This window comes from Salmo salar, chromosome ssa16, assembly GCF_905237065.1.
Source record: "Salmo salar chromosome ssa16, Ssal_v3.1, whole genome shotgun sequence".
NCBI classification, from domain to species: Eukaryota; Metazoa; Chordata; class Actinopteri; order Salmoniformes; family Salmonidae; genus Salmo; species Salmo salar.
In genome coordinates, this window is record NC_059457.1 from 96,201,361 (window position 1) to 96,220,575 (window position 19,215).

General features: G+C 49.9%; 1 protein-coding gene across 1 annotated transcript in view; it reads right to left on the minus strand.

Annotated features, from left to right (window-relative positions):
- Positions 1-292: 292 nt before the first annotated feature.
- Positions 293-19,215, minus strand: part of slc15a1 (solute carrier family 15 member 1) — a 55,549-nt gene continuing 36,626 nt past the window's right edge. Inside the window, 6 exon segments of the mRNA NM_001146682.1 lie at positions 293-901; positions 5,019-5,126; positions 11,487-11,624; positions 11,834-11,951; positions 12,136-12,234; positions 15,963-16,009. Of these exon segments, the coding sequence (NP_001140154.1) occupies positions 635-901; positions 5,019-5,126; positions 11,487-11,624; positions 11,834-11,951; positions 12,136-12,234; positions 15,963-16,009 (777 nt within the window). The 3' untranslated portion in view covers positions 293-634.

Here is a 19,215-nt window from a genome sequence, read left to right on the forward strand (position 1 = left end):
CGTAGAGAGAAACCTGCTAATGACGTTCCCTTTACGGGCGTTTCCCTCGGGTTGGAAATCCGTCCCAGGAACCGAACTAACCTGCTAATGACGTTCCCTTTACGGGCGTTTCCCTCGGGTTGGAAATCCGTCCCAGGAACCAAACTAAACGAGGATGGAGCTGTCTGATTTTGTCCAACAGAAACTCTCCTTTTCGTTGCAAAACAAAGCGGTTGGCAAACGGTTTGGACTAATGGATTACCTTACACCTTGGCGAACAAATTCACGGCACAAAGTAAGACTCATCCTCTTTATTGAAGCACATGACTCAACTTGGTGTGGAATTAATAACAAGAGTCTCTGGCAGCATCAAACCCAAAACAACACTGATATGAAAAGGAATGGTCATTCATACAGTATCTTTCTAATTAAATATGACAAGCAAAAATACATTCATTATGTTGCTTTTGCTACATGGTGCAAAATAAATCATTGTAAAAAATTATTTACAATATCAAAGTCAGAATTTACTCATAAAGCTGTATCGAAGGATTAATGTTTATAAGATTAAGTTCCAATGGTTCTCTCTCCGAGACCTGTTATGATTGGTTCAGGAGGAGGAAGTGGAGGAGGAAGTTAGTGTGAACGGGGAGTTTTACATCTTGCTCTGTTTGACTTCTTGGTTAAGTTGCTCAACAACCGAATCCTTCTTCTTCATGTCAGAACCCTTGCTGCTCTTGCTGCAGTCTGAGTCCTTTCTCTCCATCTCAACCTGATCTCTCTTCTTCTGCGGCTCGTGTTCCGGCTGGCGGAACTCGGCCTCGATCTCCGCTGGGTCCGTGTAGGTGTAGAAGTAGGACATGATGGCGAACACAATACACACCACCACAAGGAGAGAGGCAAACAGGATGTATTCTGCCCACTGGAGCACAAAGAGAAACACAGGGGTTAATATCACTACTCTGGAACACACAGGGGTTAATATCACTACTCTGGAACACACAGGGGTTAATATCACTACTCTGGAACACACAGGGGTTAATATCACTACTCTGGAACACACAGGGGTTAATATCACTACTCTGGAACACACAGGGGTTAATATCACTACCCTGGAACACACAGGGGTTAATATCACTACTCTGGAACACACAGGGGTTAATATCACTACTCTGCTCCCTGGAACACACAGGGGTTAATATCACTACTCTGGAACACACAGGGGGTTAATATCACTACTCTGGAACACACAAGGGGTTAATATCACTACCCTGGAACACACAGGGGTTAATATCACTACTCTGGAACACACAGGGGTTAATATCACTACCCTGGAACACACAGGGGTTAATATCACTACCCTGGAACACACAGGGGTTAATATCACTACTCTGGAACACACAGGGGTTAATATCACTACTCTGGAACACACAGGGGTTAATATCACTACCCTGGAACACACAGGGGTTAATATCACTACCCTGGAACACACAGGGGTTAATATCACTACTCTGGAACACACAGGGGTTAATATCACTACTCTGGAACACACAGGGGTTAATATCACTACCCTGCTCCCTGGAACACACAGGGGTTAATATCACTACTCTGGAACACACAGGGGTTAATATCACTACCCTGGAACACACAGGGGTTAATATCACTACTCTGGAACACACAGGGGTTAATATCACTACTCTGGAACACACAGGGGTTAATATCACTACCCTGGAACACACAGGGGTTAATATCACTGCTCTGGAACACACAGGGGTTAATATCACTACCCTGGAACACACAGGGGTTAATATCACTACCCTGGAACACACAGGGGTTAATATCACTACTCTGGAACACACAGGGGTTAATATCACTACTCTGGAACACACAGGGGTTAATATCACTACTCTGGAACACACAGGGGTTAATATCACTACTCTGGAACACACAGGGGTTAATATCACTACCCTGGAACACACAGGGGTTAATATCACTACCCTGGAACACACAGGGGTTAATATCACTACTCTGGAACACACAGGGGTTAATATCACTACTCTGGAACACACAGGGGTTAATATCACTACCCTGGAACACACAGGGGTTAATATCACTAAACTGGAACACACAGGGGTTAATATCACTACCCTGGAACACACAGGGGTTAATATCACTACTCTGGAACACACAGGGGTTAATATCACTACTCTGGAACACACAGGGGTTAATATCACTACTCTGGAACACACCAGGGGTTAATATCACTACCCTGGAACACACAGGGGTTAAAATCACTACCCTGGAACACACAGGGGTTAATATCACTACCCTGGACCCTGGAACACACAGGGGTTAATATCACTACTCTGGAACACACAGGGGTTAATATCACTACCCTGGAACACACAGGGGTTAATATCACTACTCTGGAACACACAGGGGTTAATATCACTACTCTGGAACACACAGGGGTTAATATCACTACTCTGGAACACACAGGGGTTAATATCACTACTCTGGAACACACAGGGGTTAATATCACTACTCTGGAACACACAGGGGTTAATATCACTACTCTGGAACACACAGGGGTTAATATCACTACCCTGGAACACACAGGGGTTAATATCACTACTCTGGAACACACAGGGGTTAATATCACTACTCTGGAACACACAGGGGTTAATATCACTACCCTGGAACACACAGGGGTTAATATCACTACCCTGGAACACACAGGGGTTAATATCACTACCCTGGAACACACAGGGGTTAATATCACTACTCTGGAACACACAGGGGTTAATATCACTACCCTGGAACACACAGGGGTTAATATCACTACCCTGGAAAACACAGGGGTTAATATCACTACCCTGGAACACACAGGGGTTAATATCACTACCCTGGAACACACAGGGGTTAATATCACTACTCTGGAACACACAGGGGTTAATATCACTACTCTGGAACACACAGGGGTTAATATCACTACTCTGGAACACACAGGGGTTAATATCACTACTCTGGAACACACAGGGGTTAATATCACTACCCTGGAACACACAGGGGTTAATATCACAACTCTGGAACACACAGGGGTTAATATCACTACCCTGGAAAACACAGGGGTTAATATCACTACTCTGGAACACACAGGGGTTAATATCACTACCCTGGAACACACAGGGGTTAATATCACTACCCTGGAACACACAGGGGTTAATATCACTACCCTGGAACACACAGGGGTTAATATCACTACCCTGGAACACACAGGGGTTAATATCACTACCCTGGAACACACAGGGGTTAATATCACTACCCTGGAACACACAGGGGTTAATATCACTACTCTGGAACACACAGGGGTTAATATCACTACTCTGGAACACACAGGGGTTAATATCACTACTCTGGAACACACAGGGGTTAATATCACTACCCTGGAACACACAGGGGTTAATATCACTAACCTGCTCCCTGGAACACACAGGGGTTAATATCACTACTCTGGAACACACAGGGGTTAATATCACTACTCTGGAACACACAGGGGTTAATATCACTACTCTGGAACACACAGGGGTTAATATCACTACCCTGGAACACACAGGGGTTAATATCACTACTCTGGAACACACAGGGGTTAATATCACTACTCTGGATCACACAGGGGTTAATATCACTACCCTGGAACACACAGGGGTTAATATCACTACCCTGGAACACACAGGGGTTAATATCACTACCCTGGAACACACAGGGATTAATATCACTACTCTGGAACACACAGGGGTTAATATCACTACCCTGGAACACACAGGGGTTAATATCACTACCCTGGAACACACAGGGGTTAATATCACTACCCTGGAACACACAGGGGTTAATATCACTACTCTGGAACACACAGGGGTTAATATCACTACTCTGGAACACACAGGGGTTAATATCACTACCCTGGAACACACAGGCGTAAATATCACTACCCTGGAACACACAGGGGTTAATATCACTACTCTGGAACACACAGGGGTTAATATCACTACCCTGGAACACACAGGGGTTAATATCACTACTCTGGAACACACAGGGGTTAATATCACTACTCTGGAACACACAGGGGTTAATATCACTACCCTGGAACACACAGGGGTTAATATCACTACCCTGGAACACACAGGGGTTAATATCACTACCCTGGAACACACAGGGGTTAATATCACTACCCTGGAACACACAGGGGTTAATATCACTACCCTGGAACACACAGGGGTTAATATCACTACTCTGGAACACACAGGGGTTAGTATCACTACCCTGGAACACACAGGGGTTAATATCACTACCCTGGAACACACAGGGGTTAATATCACTACCCTGGAACACACAGGGGTTAATATCACTACCCTGGAACACACAGGGGTTAATATCACTACTCTGGAACACACAGGGGTTAATATCACTACCCTGGAACACACAGGGGTTAATATCACTACCCTGGAACACACAGGGGTTAATATCACTACCCTGGAACACACAGGGGTTAATATCACTACCCTGGAACACACAGGGGTTAATATCACTACCCTGGAACACACAGGGGTTAATATCACTACTCTGGAACACACAGGGGTTAATATCACTACTCTGGAACACACAGGGGTTAATATCACTACCCTGGAACACACAGGGGTTAATATCACTACCCTGGAACACACAGGGGTTAATATCACTACCCTGGAACACACAGGGGTTAATATCACTACTCTGGAACACACAGGGGTTAATATCACTACCCTGGAACACACAGGGGTTAATATCACTACTCTGGAACACACAGGGGTTAATATCACTACCCTGGAACACACAGGGGTTAATATCACTACCCTGGAACACACAGTGGTTAATATCACTACCCTGGAACACACAGGGGTTAATATCACTACCCTGGAACACACAGGGGTCAGTTCAGTGGTCAGTATTGTTTAGAAGGTTGTATTGGGGTTCTAGAGGTTAGAAGATCCGTAAGTCACCTGATCTGGGAGCTGCGCTGCCTCGGCGACAATCAGCACTATGATGTTGCCCACGGCGACGGTGAACAGCCAACCAGCCTGCAGCACCGACTTCATGTTGCTAGGCGCCTGCGTGAGGTATTTGGGTTAGAGAATTGACGAAGAAAACAGATCTGAATTGAGTTGAGATGACAAGAGACGAGATCCACGAGAGGTAAAGGTGTGTGTGTGTGACCGGTGAGAGAGGATCCACGAGAGGTAAAGGTGTGTGTGTGTGACCGGTGAGAGAGGATCCACGAGAGGTAAAGGTGTGTGTGTGACCGGTGAGAGAGGATCCACGAGAGGTAAAGGTGTGTGTGTGTGACCGGTGAGAGAGGATCCACGAGAGGTAAAGGTGTGTGTGTGTGACCGGTGAGAGAGGATCCACGAGAGGTAAAGGTGTGTGTGTGTGACCGGTGAGAGAGGATCCACGAGAGGTAAAGGTGTGTGTGTGTGACCGGTGAGAGAGGATCCACGAGAGGTAAAGGTGTGTGTGTGACCGGTGAGAGAGGATCCACGAGAGGTAAAGGTGTGTGTGTGACCGGTGAGAGAGGATCCACGAGAGGTAAAGGTGTGTGTGTGACCGGTGAGAGAGGATCCACGAGAGGTAAAGGTGTGTGTGTGACCGGTGAGAGAGGATCCACGAGAGGTAAAGGTGTGTGTGTGTGACCGGTGAGAGAGGATCCACGAGAGGTATAGGTGTGTGTGTGACCGGTGAGAGAGGATCCACGAGAGGTAAAGGTGTGTGTGTGTGACCGGTGAGAGAGGATCCACGAGAGGTAAAGGTGTGTGTGTGACCGGTGAGAGAGGATCCACGAGAGGTAAAGGTGAGTGTGTGACCGTGAGAGAGGATCCACGAGAGGTAAAGGTGTGTGTGTGACCGGTGAGAGAGGATCCACGAGAGGTAAAGGTGTGTGTGTGTGACCGTGAGAGAGGATCCACGAGAGGTAAAGGTGTGTGTGTGACCGTGAGAGAGGATCCACGAGAGGTAAAGGTGTGTGTGTGTGACCGGTGAGAGAGGATCCACGAGAGGTAAAGGTGTGTGTGTGACCGTGAGAGAGGATCCACGAGAGGTAAAGGTGTGTGTGTGACCGGTGAGAGAGGATCCACGAGAGGTAAAGGTGTGTGTGTGACCGGTGAGAGAGGATCCACGAGAGGTAAAGGTGTGTGTGTGACCGGTGAGAGAGGATCCACGAGAGGTAAAGGTGTGTGTGTGACCGTGAGAGAGGATCCACGAGAGGTAAAGGTGTGTGTGTGACCGGTGAGAGAGGATCCACGAGAGGTAAAGGTGTGTGTGTGACCGTGAGAGAGGATCCACGAGAGGTAAAGGTGTGTGTGTGACCGGTGAGAGAGGATCCACGAGAGGTAAAGGTGTGTGTGTGTGACCGGTGAGAGAGGATCCACGAGAGGTAAAGGTGTGTGTGTGTGACCGGTGAGAGAGGATCCACGAGAGGTAAAGGTGTGTGTGTGTGACCGGTGAGAGAGGATCCACGAGAGGTAAAGGTGTGTGTGTGTGACCGTGAGAGAGGATCCACGAGAGGTAAAGGTGTGTGTGTGACCGTGAGAGAGGATCCACGAGAGGTAAAGGTGTGTGTGTGACCGTGAGAGAGGATCCACGAGAGGTAAAGGTGTGTGTGTGTGACCGGTGAGAGAGGATCCACGAGAGGTAAAGGTGTGTGTGTGACGGTGAGAGAGGATCCACGAGAGGTAAAGGTGTGTGTGTGACCGGTGAGAGAGGATCCACGAGAGGTAAAGGTGTGTGTGTGACCGGTGAGAGAGGATCCACGAGAGGTAAAGGTGTGTGTGTGACCGGTGAGAGAGGATCCACGAGAGGTAAAGGTGTGTGTGTGACCGGTGAGAGAGGATCCACGAGAGGTAAAGGTGTGTGTGTGACCGGTGAGAGAGGATCCACGAGAGGTAATGGTGTGTGTGTGACCGTGAGAGAGGATCCACGAGAGGTAAAGGTGTGTGTGTGTGACCGTGAGAGAGGATCCACGAGAGGTAAAGGTGTGTGTGTGACCGGTGAGAGAGGATCCACGAGAGGTAAAGGTGTGTGTGTGACCGTGAGAGAGGATCCACGAGAGGTAAAGGTGTGTGTGTGTGACCGTGAGAGAGGATCCACGAGAGGTAAAGGTGAGTGTGTGACCGGTGAGAGAGGATCCACGAGAGGTAAAGGTGTGGGTGTGACCGTGAGAGAGGATCCACGAGAGGTAAAGGTGTGTGTGTGTGACCGGTGAGAGAGGATCCACGAGAGGTAAAGGTGTGTGTGTGACGGGTGAGAGAGGATCCACGAGAGGTAAAGGTGTGTGTGTGACCGGTGAGAGAGGATCCACGAGAGGTAAAGGTGTGTGTGTGACCGGTGAGAGAGGATCCACGAGAGGTAAAGGTGTGTGTGTGACCGTGAGAGAGGATCCACGAGAGGTAAAGGTGTGTGTGTGACCGGTGAGAGAGGATCCACGAGAGGTAAAGGTGTGTGTGACCGGTGAGAGAGGATCCACGAGAGGTAAAGGTGTGTGTGTGACCGTGAGAGAGGATTCCCGAGAGGTAAAGGTGTGTGTGTGTACCGGTGAGAGAGGATCCACGAGAGGTAAAGGTGAGTGTGTGACCGGTGAGAGAGGATCCACGAGAGGTAAAGGTGTGTGTGTGACCGGTGAGAGAGGATCCACGAGAGGTAAAGGTGTGTGTGTGACCGTGAGAGAGGATCCACGAGAGGTAAAGGTGTGTGTGTGACGGGTGAGAGAGGATCCACGAGAGGTAAAGGTGTGTGTGTGACCGTGAGAGAGGATCCACGAGAGGTAAAGGTGTGTGTGTGACCGGTGAGAGAGGATCCACGAGAGGTAAAGGTGTGTGTGTGTGACCGGTGAGAGAGGATCCACGAGAGGTAAAGGTGTGTGTGTGACGGGTGAGAGAGGATCCACGAGAGGTAAAGGTGTGTGTGTGACCGTGAGAGAGGATCCACGAGAGGTAAAGGTGTGTGTGTGACCGTGAGAGAGGATCCACGAGAGGTAAAGGTGTGTGTGTGACCGTGAGAGAGGATCCACGAGAGGTAAAGGTGTGTGTGTGTGACCGGTGAGAGAGGATCCACGAGAGGTAAAGGTGTGTGTGTGACCGTGAGAGAGGATCCACGAGAGGTAAAGGTGTGTGTGTGTGACCGGTGAGAGAGGATCCACGAGAGGTAAAGGTGTGTGTGTGTGACCGGTGAGAGAGGATCCACGAGAGGTAAAGGTGTGTGTGTGTGACCGTGAGAGAGGATCCACGAGAGGTAAAGGTGTGTGTGTGACCGTGAGAGAGGATCCACGAGAGGTAAAGGTGTGTGTGTGACCGTGAGAGAGGATCCACGAGAGGTAAAGGTGTGTGTGTGTGACCGTGAGAGAGGATCCACGAGAGGTAAAGGTGTGTGTGTGACCGTGAGAGAGGATCCACGAGAGGTAAAGGTGTGTGTGTGACCGGTGAGAGAGGATCCACGAGAGGTAAAGGTGTGTGTGTGTGACCGGTGAGAGAGGATCCACGAGAGGTAAAGGTGTGTGTGTGACCGGTGAGAGAGGATCCACGAGAGGTAAAGGTGTGTGTGTGACCGGTGAGAGAGGATCCACGAGAGGTAAAGGTGTGTGTGTGTGACGGTGAGAGAGGATCCACGAGAGGTAAAGGTGTGTGTGTGTGACCGGTGAGAGAGGATCCACGAGAGGTAAAGGTGTGTGTGACGGTGAGAGAGGATCCACGAGAGGTAAAGGTGTGTGTGTGACCGGTGAGAGAGGATCCACGAGAGGTAAAGGTGTGTGTGTGACCGGTGAGAGAGGATCCACGAGAGGTAAAGGTGTGTGTGTGACCGGTGAGAGAGGATCCACGAGAGGTAAAGGTGTGTGTGTGACCGGTGAGAGAGGATCCACGAGAGGTAAAGGTGTGTGTGTGACCGGTGAGAGAGGATCCACGAGAGGTAAAGGTGTGTGTGTGACCGGTGAGAGAGGATCCACGAGAGGTAAAGGTGTGTGTGTGACCGGTGAGAGAGGATCCACGAGAGGTAAAGGTGTGTGTGTGTGACCGTGAGAGAGGATCCACGAGAGGTAAAGGTGTGTGTGTGACCGGTGAGAGAGGATCCACGAGAGGTAAAGGTGTGTGTGTGTACCGGTGAGAGAGGATCCACGAGAGGTAAAGGTGTGTGTGTGTGACCGGTGAGAGAGGATCCACGAGAGGTAAAGGTGTGTGTGTGACCGGTGAGAGAGGATCCACGAGAGGTAAAGGTGTGTGTGTGACCGGTGAGAGAGGATCCACGAGAGTAAAGGTGTGTGTGTGTGACCGTGAGAGAGGATCCACGAGAGGTAAAGGTGTGTGTGTGACCGGTGAGAGAGGATCCACGAGAGGTAAAGGTGTGTGTGTGACCGGTGAGAGAGGATCCACGAGAGGTAAAGGTGTGTGTGTGTGACCAGTGAGAGAGGATCCACGAGAGGTAAAGGTGTGTGTGTGTGACCGGTGAGAGAGGATCCACGAGAGGTAAAGGTGTGTGTGTGACCGGTGAGAGAGGATCCACGAGAGGTAAAGGTGTGTGTGTGTGACCGGTGAGAGAGGATCCACGAGAGGTAAAGGTGTGTGTGTGACGGGTGAGAGAGGATCCACGAGAGGTAAAGGTGTGTGTGTGACCGGTGAGAGAGGATCCACGAGAGGTAAAGGTGTGTGTGTGACCGGTGAGAGAGGATCCACGAGAGGTAAAGGTGTGTGTGTGACCGGTCAGAGAGGATCCACGAGAGGTAAAGGTGTGTGTGTGACCGTGAGAGAGGATCCACGAGAGGTAAAGGTGTGTGTGTGACCAGTGAGAGAGGATCCACGAGAGGTAAAGGTGAGTGTGTGACCGGTGAGAGAGGATCCACGAGAGGTAAAGGTGTGTGTGTGACCGGTGAGAGAGGATCCACGAGAGGTAAAGGTGTGTGTGTGACCGGTGAGAGAGGATCCACGAGAGGTAAAGGTGTGTGTGTGACCGGTGAGAGAGGATCCACGAGAGGTAAAGGTGTGTGTGTGACCGGTGAGAGAGGATCCACGAGAGGTAAAGGTGTGTGTGTGTGACCGGTGAGAGAGGATCCACAAGAGGTAAAGGTGTGTGTGTGACCGTGAGAGAGGATCCACGAGAGGTAAAGGTGTGTGTGTGTGACCGGTGAGAGAGGATCCACGAGAGGTAAAGGTGTGTGTGTGTGACCGGTGAGAGAGGATCCACGAGAGGTAAAGGTGTGTGTGTGTGACCGGTGAGAGAGGATCCACGAGAGGTAAAGGTGTGTGTGTGACCGGTGAGAGAGGATCCACGAGAGGTAAAGGTGTGTGTGTGTGTGACCGTGAGAGAGGATCCACGAGAGGTAAAGGTGTGTGTGTGGACCGGTGAGAGAGGATCCACGAGAGGTAAAGGTGTGTGTGTGACCGGTGAGAGAGGATCCACGAGAGGTAAAGGTGTGTGTGTGACCGGTGAGAGAGGATCCACGAGAGGTAAAGGTGTGTGTGTGTGTGACCGGTGAGAGAGGATCCACGAGAGGTAAAGGTGTGTGTGTGTGACCGGTGAGAGAGGATCCACGAGAGGTAAAGGTGTGTGTGACCGTGAGAGAGGATCCACGAGAGGTAAAGGTGTGTGTGTGACCGGTGAGAGAGGATCCACGAGAGGTAAAGGTGTGTGTGTGTGACCGGTGAGAGAGGATCCACGAGAGGTAAAGGTGTGTGTGTGTACCGGTGAGAGAGGATCCACGAGAGGTAAAGGTGTGTGTGTGACCGGTGAGAGAGGATCCACGAGAGGTAAAGGTGTGTGTGTGACCGGTGAGAGAGGATCCACGAGAGGTAAAGGTGTGTGTGTGACCGGTGAGAGAGGATCCACGAGAGGTAAAGGTGTGTGTGTGACGGGTGAGAGAGGATCCACGAGAGGTAAAGGTGTGTGTGTGACCGGTGAGAGAGGATCCACGAGAGGTAAAGGTGTGTGTGTGACCGTGAGAGAGGATCCACGAGAGGTAAAGGTGTGTGTGGACCGGTGAGAGAGGATCCACGAGAGGTAAAGGTGTGTGTGTGACCGGTGAGAGAGGATCCACGAGAGGTAAAGGTGTGTGTGTGACCGGTGAGAGAGGATCCACGAGAGGTAAAGGTGTGTGTGTGTGACCGGTGAGAGAGGATCCACGAGAGGTAAAGGTGTGTGTGTGTGACCGGTGAGAGAGGATCCACGAGGGGTAAAGGTGTGTGTGTGACCGGTGAGAGAGGATCCACGAGAGGTAAAGGTGTGTGTGTGACCGGTGAGAGAGGATCCACGAGAGGTAAAGGTGTGTGTGTGTGACCGGTGAGAGAGGATCCACGAGAGGTAAAGGTGTGTGTGTGTGACCGGTGAGAGAGGATCCACGAGAGGTAAAGGTGTGTGTGTGTGACCGGTGAGAGAGGATCCACGAGAGGTAAAGGTGTGTGTGACCGGTGAGAGAGGACAGTGGCGCCCCCTACCTGTGAGTAGGAGAACTCTAGGCCAGTCACAGAGAACACCACCTCGCCTCCTGTCATGAGGAAGTACTGGGGGATCTGCCAGCCCATGTGGATGGTGTTGGGCTGGATGTCTTCCACCACCTGGATGGCCTGCCAACACTGGACACAGTAATCAACACATTAATTAAACACTGTTTTCTACTAAATGGATACACAGAAAACAACAGAACAACATGCTTTAAAACCCCTGGAGAACAGCTCATCATGGACCTTCACAGCTCATCATGGACCTTCACAGCTCATCATGGACCTTCACAGCTCATTGCTAGCTTGGTTAAGGGTTCGGTGTTATAGGATAGAGGACTTACATCAGGGCTTCCGATGGTGAACGTGGATGGTATGAGGAGGGTGAAGGCGCTGCCAAAGCCCAGATCTATAGAGTACAGACATGATGCTCCGCCACTGTTCATGATGGTAAACTCCGCCCTGAGACACACAACAGCCAATCAGATCGATCGACCTCTGTCTCTCTGTCTCTCTGTCTCTCTGTCTCTCTGTCTCTCTCTCTCTCTCTCTCTCTCTCTCTCTCTCTCTCTCTCTCTCTCTCTCTCTCTCTCTCTCTCTCTCTCTCTCTCTCTCTCTCTCTCTCTCTCTCTCTCTCTCTACTCACTTTCCCTGTGGAACCAGGCTGTAGTTGGAGACGGCCAGAGGAGCGATGTCGCCGACTCCCAGCGTAACGTTCAGAGCACTGCCCAAACCGTTCACAAATCTACAGTATGAAAGAGCAAAACAACAGGTCAGGAACACTCAGGGCCCTGACCACTAACGGGACTGTTGGTAACACTCAGGGCCCTGACCACTAACGGGACTGTTGGTAACACTCAGGGCCCTGACCACTAACGGAACTGTTGGTAACACTCAGGGCCCAGACCACTAACGGGACTGTTGGTAACACTCAGGGTCCTGTCCCTAACCACTAAGGGGACTGTTGGTAACACTCAGGGCCCTGACCACTAACGGGACTGTTGGTAACACTCAGGGCCCTGACCCTGACCACTAACGGGACTGTTGGTAACACTCAGGGCCCTGTCCCTAACCACTAACGGGACTGTTGGTAACACTCAGGGCCCTGACCACTAACGGGACTGTTGGTAACACTCAGGGCCCTGACCACTAACGGGACTGTTGGTAACACTCAGGGCCCAGACCACTAACGGGACTGTTGGTAACACTCAGGGCCCTGTCCCTAACCACTAACGGGACTGTTGGTAACACTCAGGGCCCTGACCACTAACGGGACTGTTGGTAACACTCAGGGCCCAGACCACTAAGGGGACTGTTGGTAACACTCAGGGCCCTGACCACTAACGGGACTGTTGGTAACACTCAGGGCCCTGACCACTAAGGGGACTGTTGGTAACACTCAGGGCCCTGACCACTAACGGGACTGTTGGTAACACTCAGGGCCCTGACCACTAACGGGACTGTTGGTAACACTCAGGGCCCTGACCACTAAGGGGACTGTTGGTAACACTCAGGGCCCTGACCACTAACGGGACTGTTGGTAACACTCAGGGCCCTGACCACTAAGGGGACTGTTGGTAACACTCAGGGCCCTGACCACTAACGGGACTGTTGGTAACACTCAGGGCCCTGACCACTAAGGGGACTGTTGGTAACACTCAGGGCCCTAACCACTAACGGGACTGTTGGTAACACTCAGGGCCCTGACCACTAACGGGACTGTTGGTAACACTCAGGGCCCTGACCACTAACGGGACTGTTGGTAACACTCAGGGCCCTGACCACTAAGGGGACTGTTGGTAACACTCAGGGCCCTGACCACTAACGGGACTGTTGGTAACACTCAGGGCCCTGTCCCTAACCACTAACGGGACTGTTGGTAACACTCAGGGCCCTGACCACTAACGGGACTGTTGGTAACACTCAGGGCCCTGACCACTAAGGGGACTGTTGGTAACACTCAGGGCCCTGACCACTAACGGGACTGTTGGTAACACTCAGGGCCCTGACCACTAAGGGGACTGTTGGTAACACTCAGGGCCCTGACCACTAACGGGACTGTTGGTAACACTCAGGGCCCTGACCACTAAGGGGACTGTTGGTAACACTCAGGGCCCTGACCACTAACGGGACTGTTGGTAACACTCAGGGCCCTGACCCTGACCACTAAGGGGACTGTTGGTAACACTCAGGGCCCTGACCACTAACGGAACTGTTGGTAACACTCAGGGCCCTGACCACTAACGGAACTGTTGGTAACACTCAGGGCCCAGACCACTAACGGGACTGTTGGTAACACTCAGGGTCCTAACCACTAATGGGACTGTTGGTAACACTCAGGGCCCTGTCCCTAACCACTAAGGGGACTGTTGGTAACACTCAGGGCCCTGTCCCTAACCACTAACGGGACTGTTGGTAACACTCAGGGCCCTAACCAGTAAGGGGACTGTTGGTAACACTCAGGTTCCTGACTACTAACGGGACTGTTGGTAACACTCAGGGCCCTGACCACTAAGGGGACTGTTGGTAACACTCAGGGCCCTGACCACTAACGGGACTGTTGGTAACACTCAGGGCCCTGACCACTAAGGGGACTGTTGGTAACACTCAGGGCCCTAACCACTAACGGGACTGTTGGTAACACTCAGGGCCCTGACCACTAACGGGACTGTTGGTAACACTCAGGGCCCTGACCACTAAGGGGACTGTTGGTAACACTCAGGGCCCTGACCACTAACGGGACTGTTGGTAACACTCAGGGCCCTGACCACTAAGGGGACTGTTGGTAACACTCAGGGCCCAGACCACTAACGGGACTGTTGGTAACACTCAGGGCCCTGACCACTAACGGGACTGTTGGTAACACTCAGGGCCCAGACCACTAACGGGACTGTTGGTAACACTCAGGGCCCTGACCACTAAGGGGACTGTTGGTAACACTCAGGGCCCTGACCACTAACGGGACTGTTGGTAACACTCAGGGCCCTGACCACTAACGGGACTGTTGGTAACACTCAGGGCCCTGACCACTAAGGGGACTGTTGGTAACACTCAGGGCCCTGACCACTAACGGGACTGTTGGTAACACTCAGGGCCCTGACCACTAAGGGGACTGTTGGTAACACTCAGGGCCCTGACCACTAACGGGACTGTTGGTAACACTCAGGGCCCTGACCACTAAGGGGACTGTTGGTAACACTCAGGGCCCTAACCACTAACGGGACTGTTGGTAACACTCAGGGCCCTGACCACTAACGGAACTGTTGGTAACACTCAGGGCCTTGACCACTAACGGGACTGTTGGTAACACTCAGGGCCCTGACCACTAAGGGGACTGTTGGTAACACTCAGGGCCCTGACCACTAAGGGGACTGTTGGTAACACTCAGGGCCCTGACCACTAACGGGACTGTTGGTAACACTCAGGGCCCTGACCACTAAGGGGACTGTTGGTAACACTCAGGGCCCTGACCACTAACGGGACTGTTGGTAACACTCAGGGCCCTGACCACTAAGGGGACTGTTGGTAACACTCAGGGCCCTGACCACTAACGGGACTGTTGGTAACACTCAGGGCCCTGACCACTAAGGGGACTGTTGGTAACACTCAGGGCCCTGACCACTAACGGGACTGTTGGTAACACTCAGGGCCCTGACCACTAAGGGGACTGTTGGTAACACTCAGGGCCCTGACCACTAACGGGACTGTTGGTAACACTCAGGGCCCTAACCACTAAGGGGACTGTTGGTAACACTCAGGGCCCTGACCACTAACGGGACTGTTGGTAACACTCAGGGCCCAGACCACTAAGGGGACTGTTGGTAACACTCAGGGCCCTGACCACTAACGGGACTGTTGGTAACACTCAGGGCCCTGACCACTAACGGGACTGTTGGTAACACTCAGGGCCCTGACCACTAAGGGGACTGTTGGTAACACTCAGGGCCCTGACCACTAAGGGGACTGTTGGTAACACTCAGGGCCCTGACCACTAACGGGACTGTTGGTAACACTCAGGGCCCTGACCACTAACGGGACTGTTGTAACACTCAGGGCCCTGACCCTGACCACTAACGGGACTGTTGGTAACACTCAGGGCCCTAACCACTAAGGGGACTGTTGGTAACACTCAGGGCCCTGACCACTAAGGGGACTGTTGGTAACACTCAGGGCCCTGACCACTAACGGGACTGTTGTAACACTCAGGGCCCTGACCCTGACCACTAACGGGACTGTTGTAACACTCAGGGCCCTGACCCTGACCACTAACGGGACTGTTGGTAACACTCAGGGCCCAGACCACTAAGGGGACTGTTGGTAACACTCAGGGCCCTGACCACTAACGGGACTGTTGGTAACACTCAGGGCCCTGACCACTAACGGGACTGTTGGTAACACTCAGGGCCCTGACCACTAACGGGACTGTTGGTAACACTCAGGGCCCTGACCACTAACGGGACTGTTGTAACTGACCTGATGGCGTTCATGCCGTCATCGGGCTTCTTGCTCAAGTCGTAAACCTGGAGAGAAACAGGAAGTGATGTTACATTCCATAGTGGCTGACTGATGAAAACAACAGACATAGTGGCTGACTGATATCAACAACAGACATAGTGGCTGATAGACTGATATCAACAACAGACATAGTGGCTGATAGACATATCAACAACAGACATAGTGGCTGATAGACAGATATCAACAACAGACATAGTGGCTGATAGACTGATATCAACAACAGACATAGTGGCTGATAGACATATCAACAACAGACATAGTGGCTGATAGACAGATATCAACAACAGACATAGTGGCTGATAGACATATCAACAACAGACATAGTGGCTGATAGACTGATATCAACAACAGACATAGTGGCTGATAGACATATCAACAACAGACATGGTGGCTGATATCAACAACAGATATAGTGGCTGATAGGCATATCAACAACTGACATAGTGGCTGATAGACATATCAACAACAGACATAGAGGCTGATAGACATATCAACAACAGACCGTGGCTGATAGACATATCAACAACAGACATAGTGGCTGATAGACATATCAACAACAGACATAGTGGCTGATAGACATATCAAGAACAGGTATAGTGGCTGATAGACATATCAACAACAGACATAGTGGCTGATAGACTGAGATCAACAACAGACATAGTGGCTGATAGACATATCAACAACAGACATAGTGGCTGATAGACTGATATCAACAACATACATAGTGGCTGATAGACATATCAACAACAGACATGGTGGCTGATATCAACAACAGATATAGTGGCTGATAGGCATATCAACAACTGACATATTGGCTAATAGACATATCAACAACAGACATAGTGGCTGATAGACTAATATCAACAACAGACATAGTGGCTGATAGACATATCAACAACAGACATAGAGGCTGATAGACATATCAACAACAGACCGTGGCTGATAGACATATCAACAACAGACATAGTGGCTGATAGACATATCAACAACAGACATAGTGGCTGATAGACTGATATCAACAACAGACATAGTGGCTGATAGACATATCAACAACAGACCGTGGCTGATAGACTGATATCAACAACAGACATAGTGGCTGATAGACATATCAACAACAGACCGTGGCTGATAGACTGATATCAACAACATACATAGTGGCTGATAGACATATCAACAACAGACACGTGGCTGATAGACTATATCAACAACAGACATAGTGGCTGATAGACATATCAACGACAGACAGTTGAAGTGGGAAGTTTACATCCACTTAGGTTGGAGTCATTGAAACTTTTTTCAACCACTCCACAAATTTCTTGTTAACAAAATATAGTTTTTGCACTAAGTTACACTAAGTTGACTGTGCCTTTAAACAGCTTGGAAAATTCCAGAAAATTATGTCATGGCTTTAGAAGCTTCTGATAGGCTAATTGACATAATTTGAGTCAATTGGAGGTGTACCTGTGGATGTATTTCCCGGCGTACCTTCAAACTCAGGGCCTCTTTGCTTGACATCATGGGAAAATCAAAAGATATCAGCCAAGACCTCAGAAGATAAATTGTAGACCTCCACAAGTCTGGTTCATACTTGGGAGCAATTTCCAAACGCCTGAAGGTACCACGTTCATCTGTACAAACAATAGTACGCAAGTATAAACACCATGGGACCACGCAGCCGTCATACCGCTCAGAAAGGAGACGCGTTCTGTCTCCTAGAGATGTACGTACTTTGGTGCGAAAAGTGCAAATCAATCCCAGAACAACAGCAAAGGACCTTGTGAAGATGCTGGAGGAAACAGGTACAAAAGTATCTATATCCACAGTAAAACGAGTCCTATATCGACATAACCTGAAAGGCTGCTCAGCAAGGAAGAAGCCACTGCTCCAAAACCGCCATTAAAAAAGCCAGACAACGGTTTGCAACTGCACATGGGGACAAAGATCGTACTTTTTGGAGAAATGTTCTCTGGTCTGATGAAACAAAAATAGAACTGTTTGGCCATAATGACCATCGTTATGTTTGGAGGAAAAAGGGGGACGCTTGCAAGCCGAAGAACACCATCCCAACCATGAAGCACGGGGGCGGCAGCATCATGTTGTGGGGGTGCTTTGCTGCAGGAGGGACTGGTGCACTTCACAAATAGATGGTATCATGAGGCTGGAAAATGATGTGGATATATTGAAGCAACATCTCAAGACATCAGTCAGGAAGTTGAAGCTTGGTCACAAATGGGTCTTCCAAATGGACAATGACCCCAAGCATACTTCCAAAGTTGTAGCAAAATTGCTTAAGGACAACAAAGTCAAGGTATTGGAGTGGCCATCACAAAGCCCTGACCTCAATCCTATAGACAATTTGTGGGCAGAACTGAAAAAGCGTGTGTGAGCAAGGAGGCCTACAAACCTGACTCAGTTACACCAGCTCTGTCAGGAGGAATGAGCCAAAATTCACCCAACTTATTGTGGGAAGCTTGTGGAAGGCTACCTGAAACGTTTCACCCAAGTTAAACAATTTAACTTGTAAACTTCTGACCCACTGGGAATGTGATGAAAGAAATAAAAGCTGAAATAAATTATTCTCTCTGCTATTATTCTGACATTTCACATTCTTAAAATAAAGTGGTGATCCTAACTGACCTAAGACAGGGCATTTTTACTAGGATTAAATGTCAGGAATTGTGGAAAAACTGAGTTTATATTTATTTGGTTAAGGTGTATGTAAACTTCCGACTTCAACTGTATATAGTGGCTGATAGACTGAGTCTTGGACCAAGACTAGAACGGTAGAACAACTCAGACCAAGACTAGAACGGTAGAACACAACTCAGACCAAGACCAGAACGGTAGAACAACTCAGACCAAGACTAGAACGGTAGAACAACTCAGACCAAGACTAGAACGGTAGAACAACTCAGACCAAGACTAGAATGGCAGAACAACTCAGACCAAGACTAGAACGGTAGAACAACTCAGACCAAGACTAGAACGGTAGAACAACTCAGACCAAGACTAGAATGGCAGAACAACTCAGACCAAGACTAGAACGGTAGAACAACTCAGACCAAGACTAGAACGGTAGAACAACTCAGACCAAGACTAGAACGGTAGAACAACTCAGACCAAGACTAGAACGGTAGAACAACTCAGACCAAGACTAGAACGGTAGAACAACTCAGACCAAGACTAGAACGGTAGAACAACTCAGACCAAG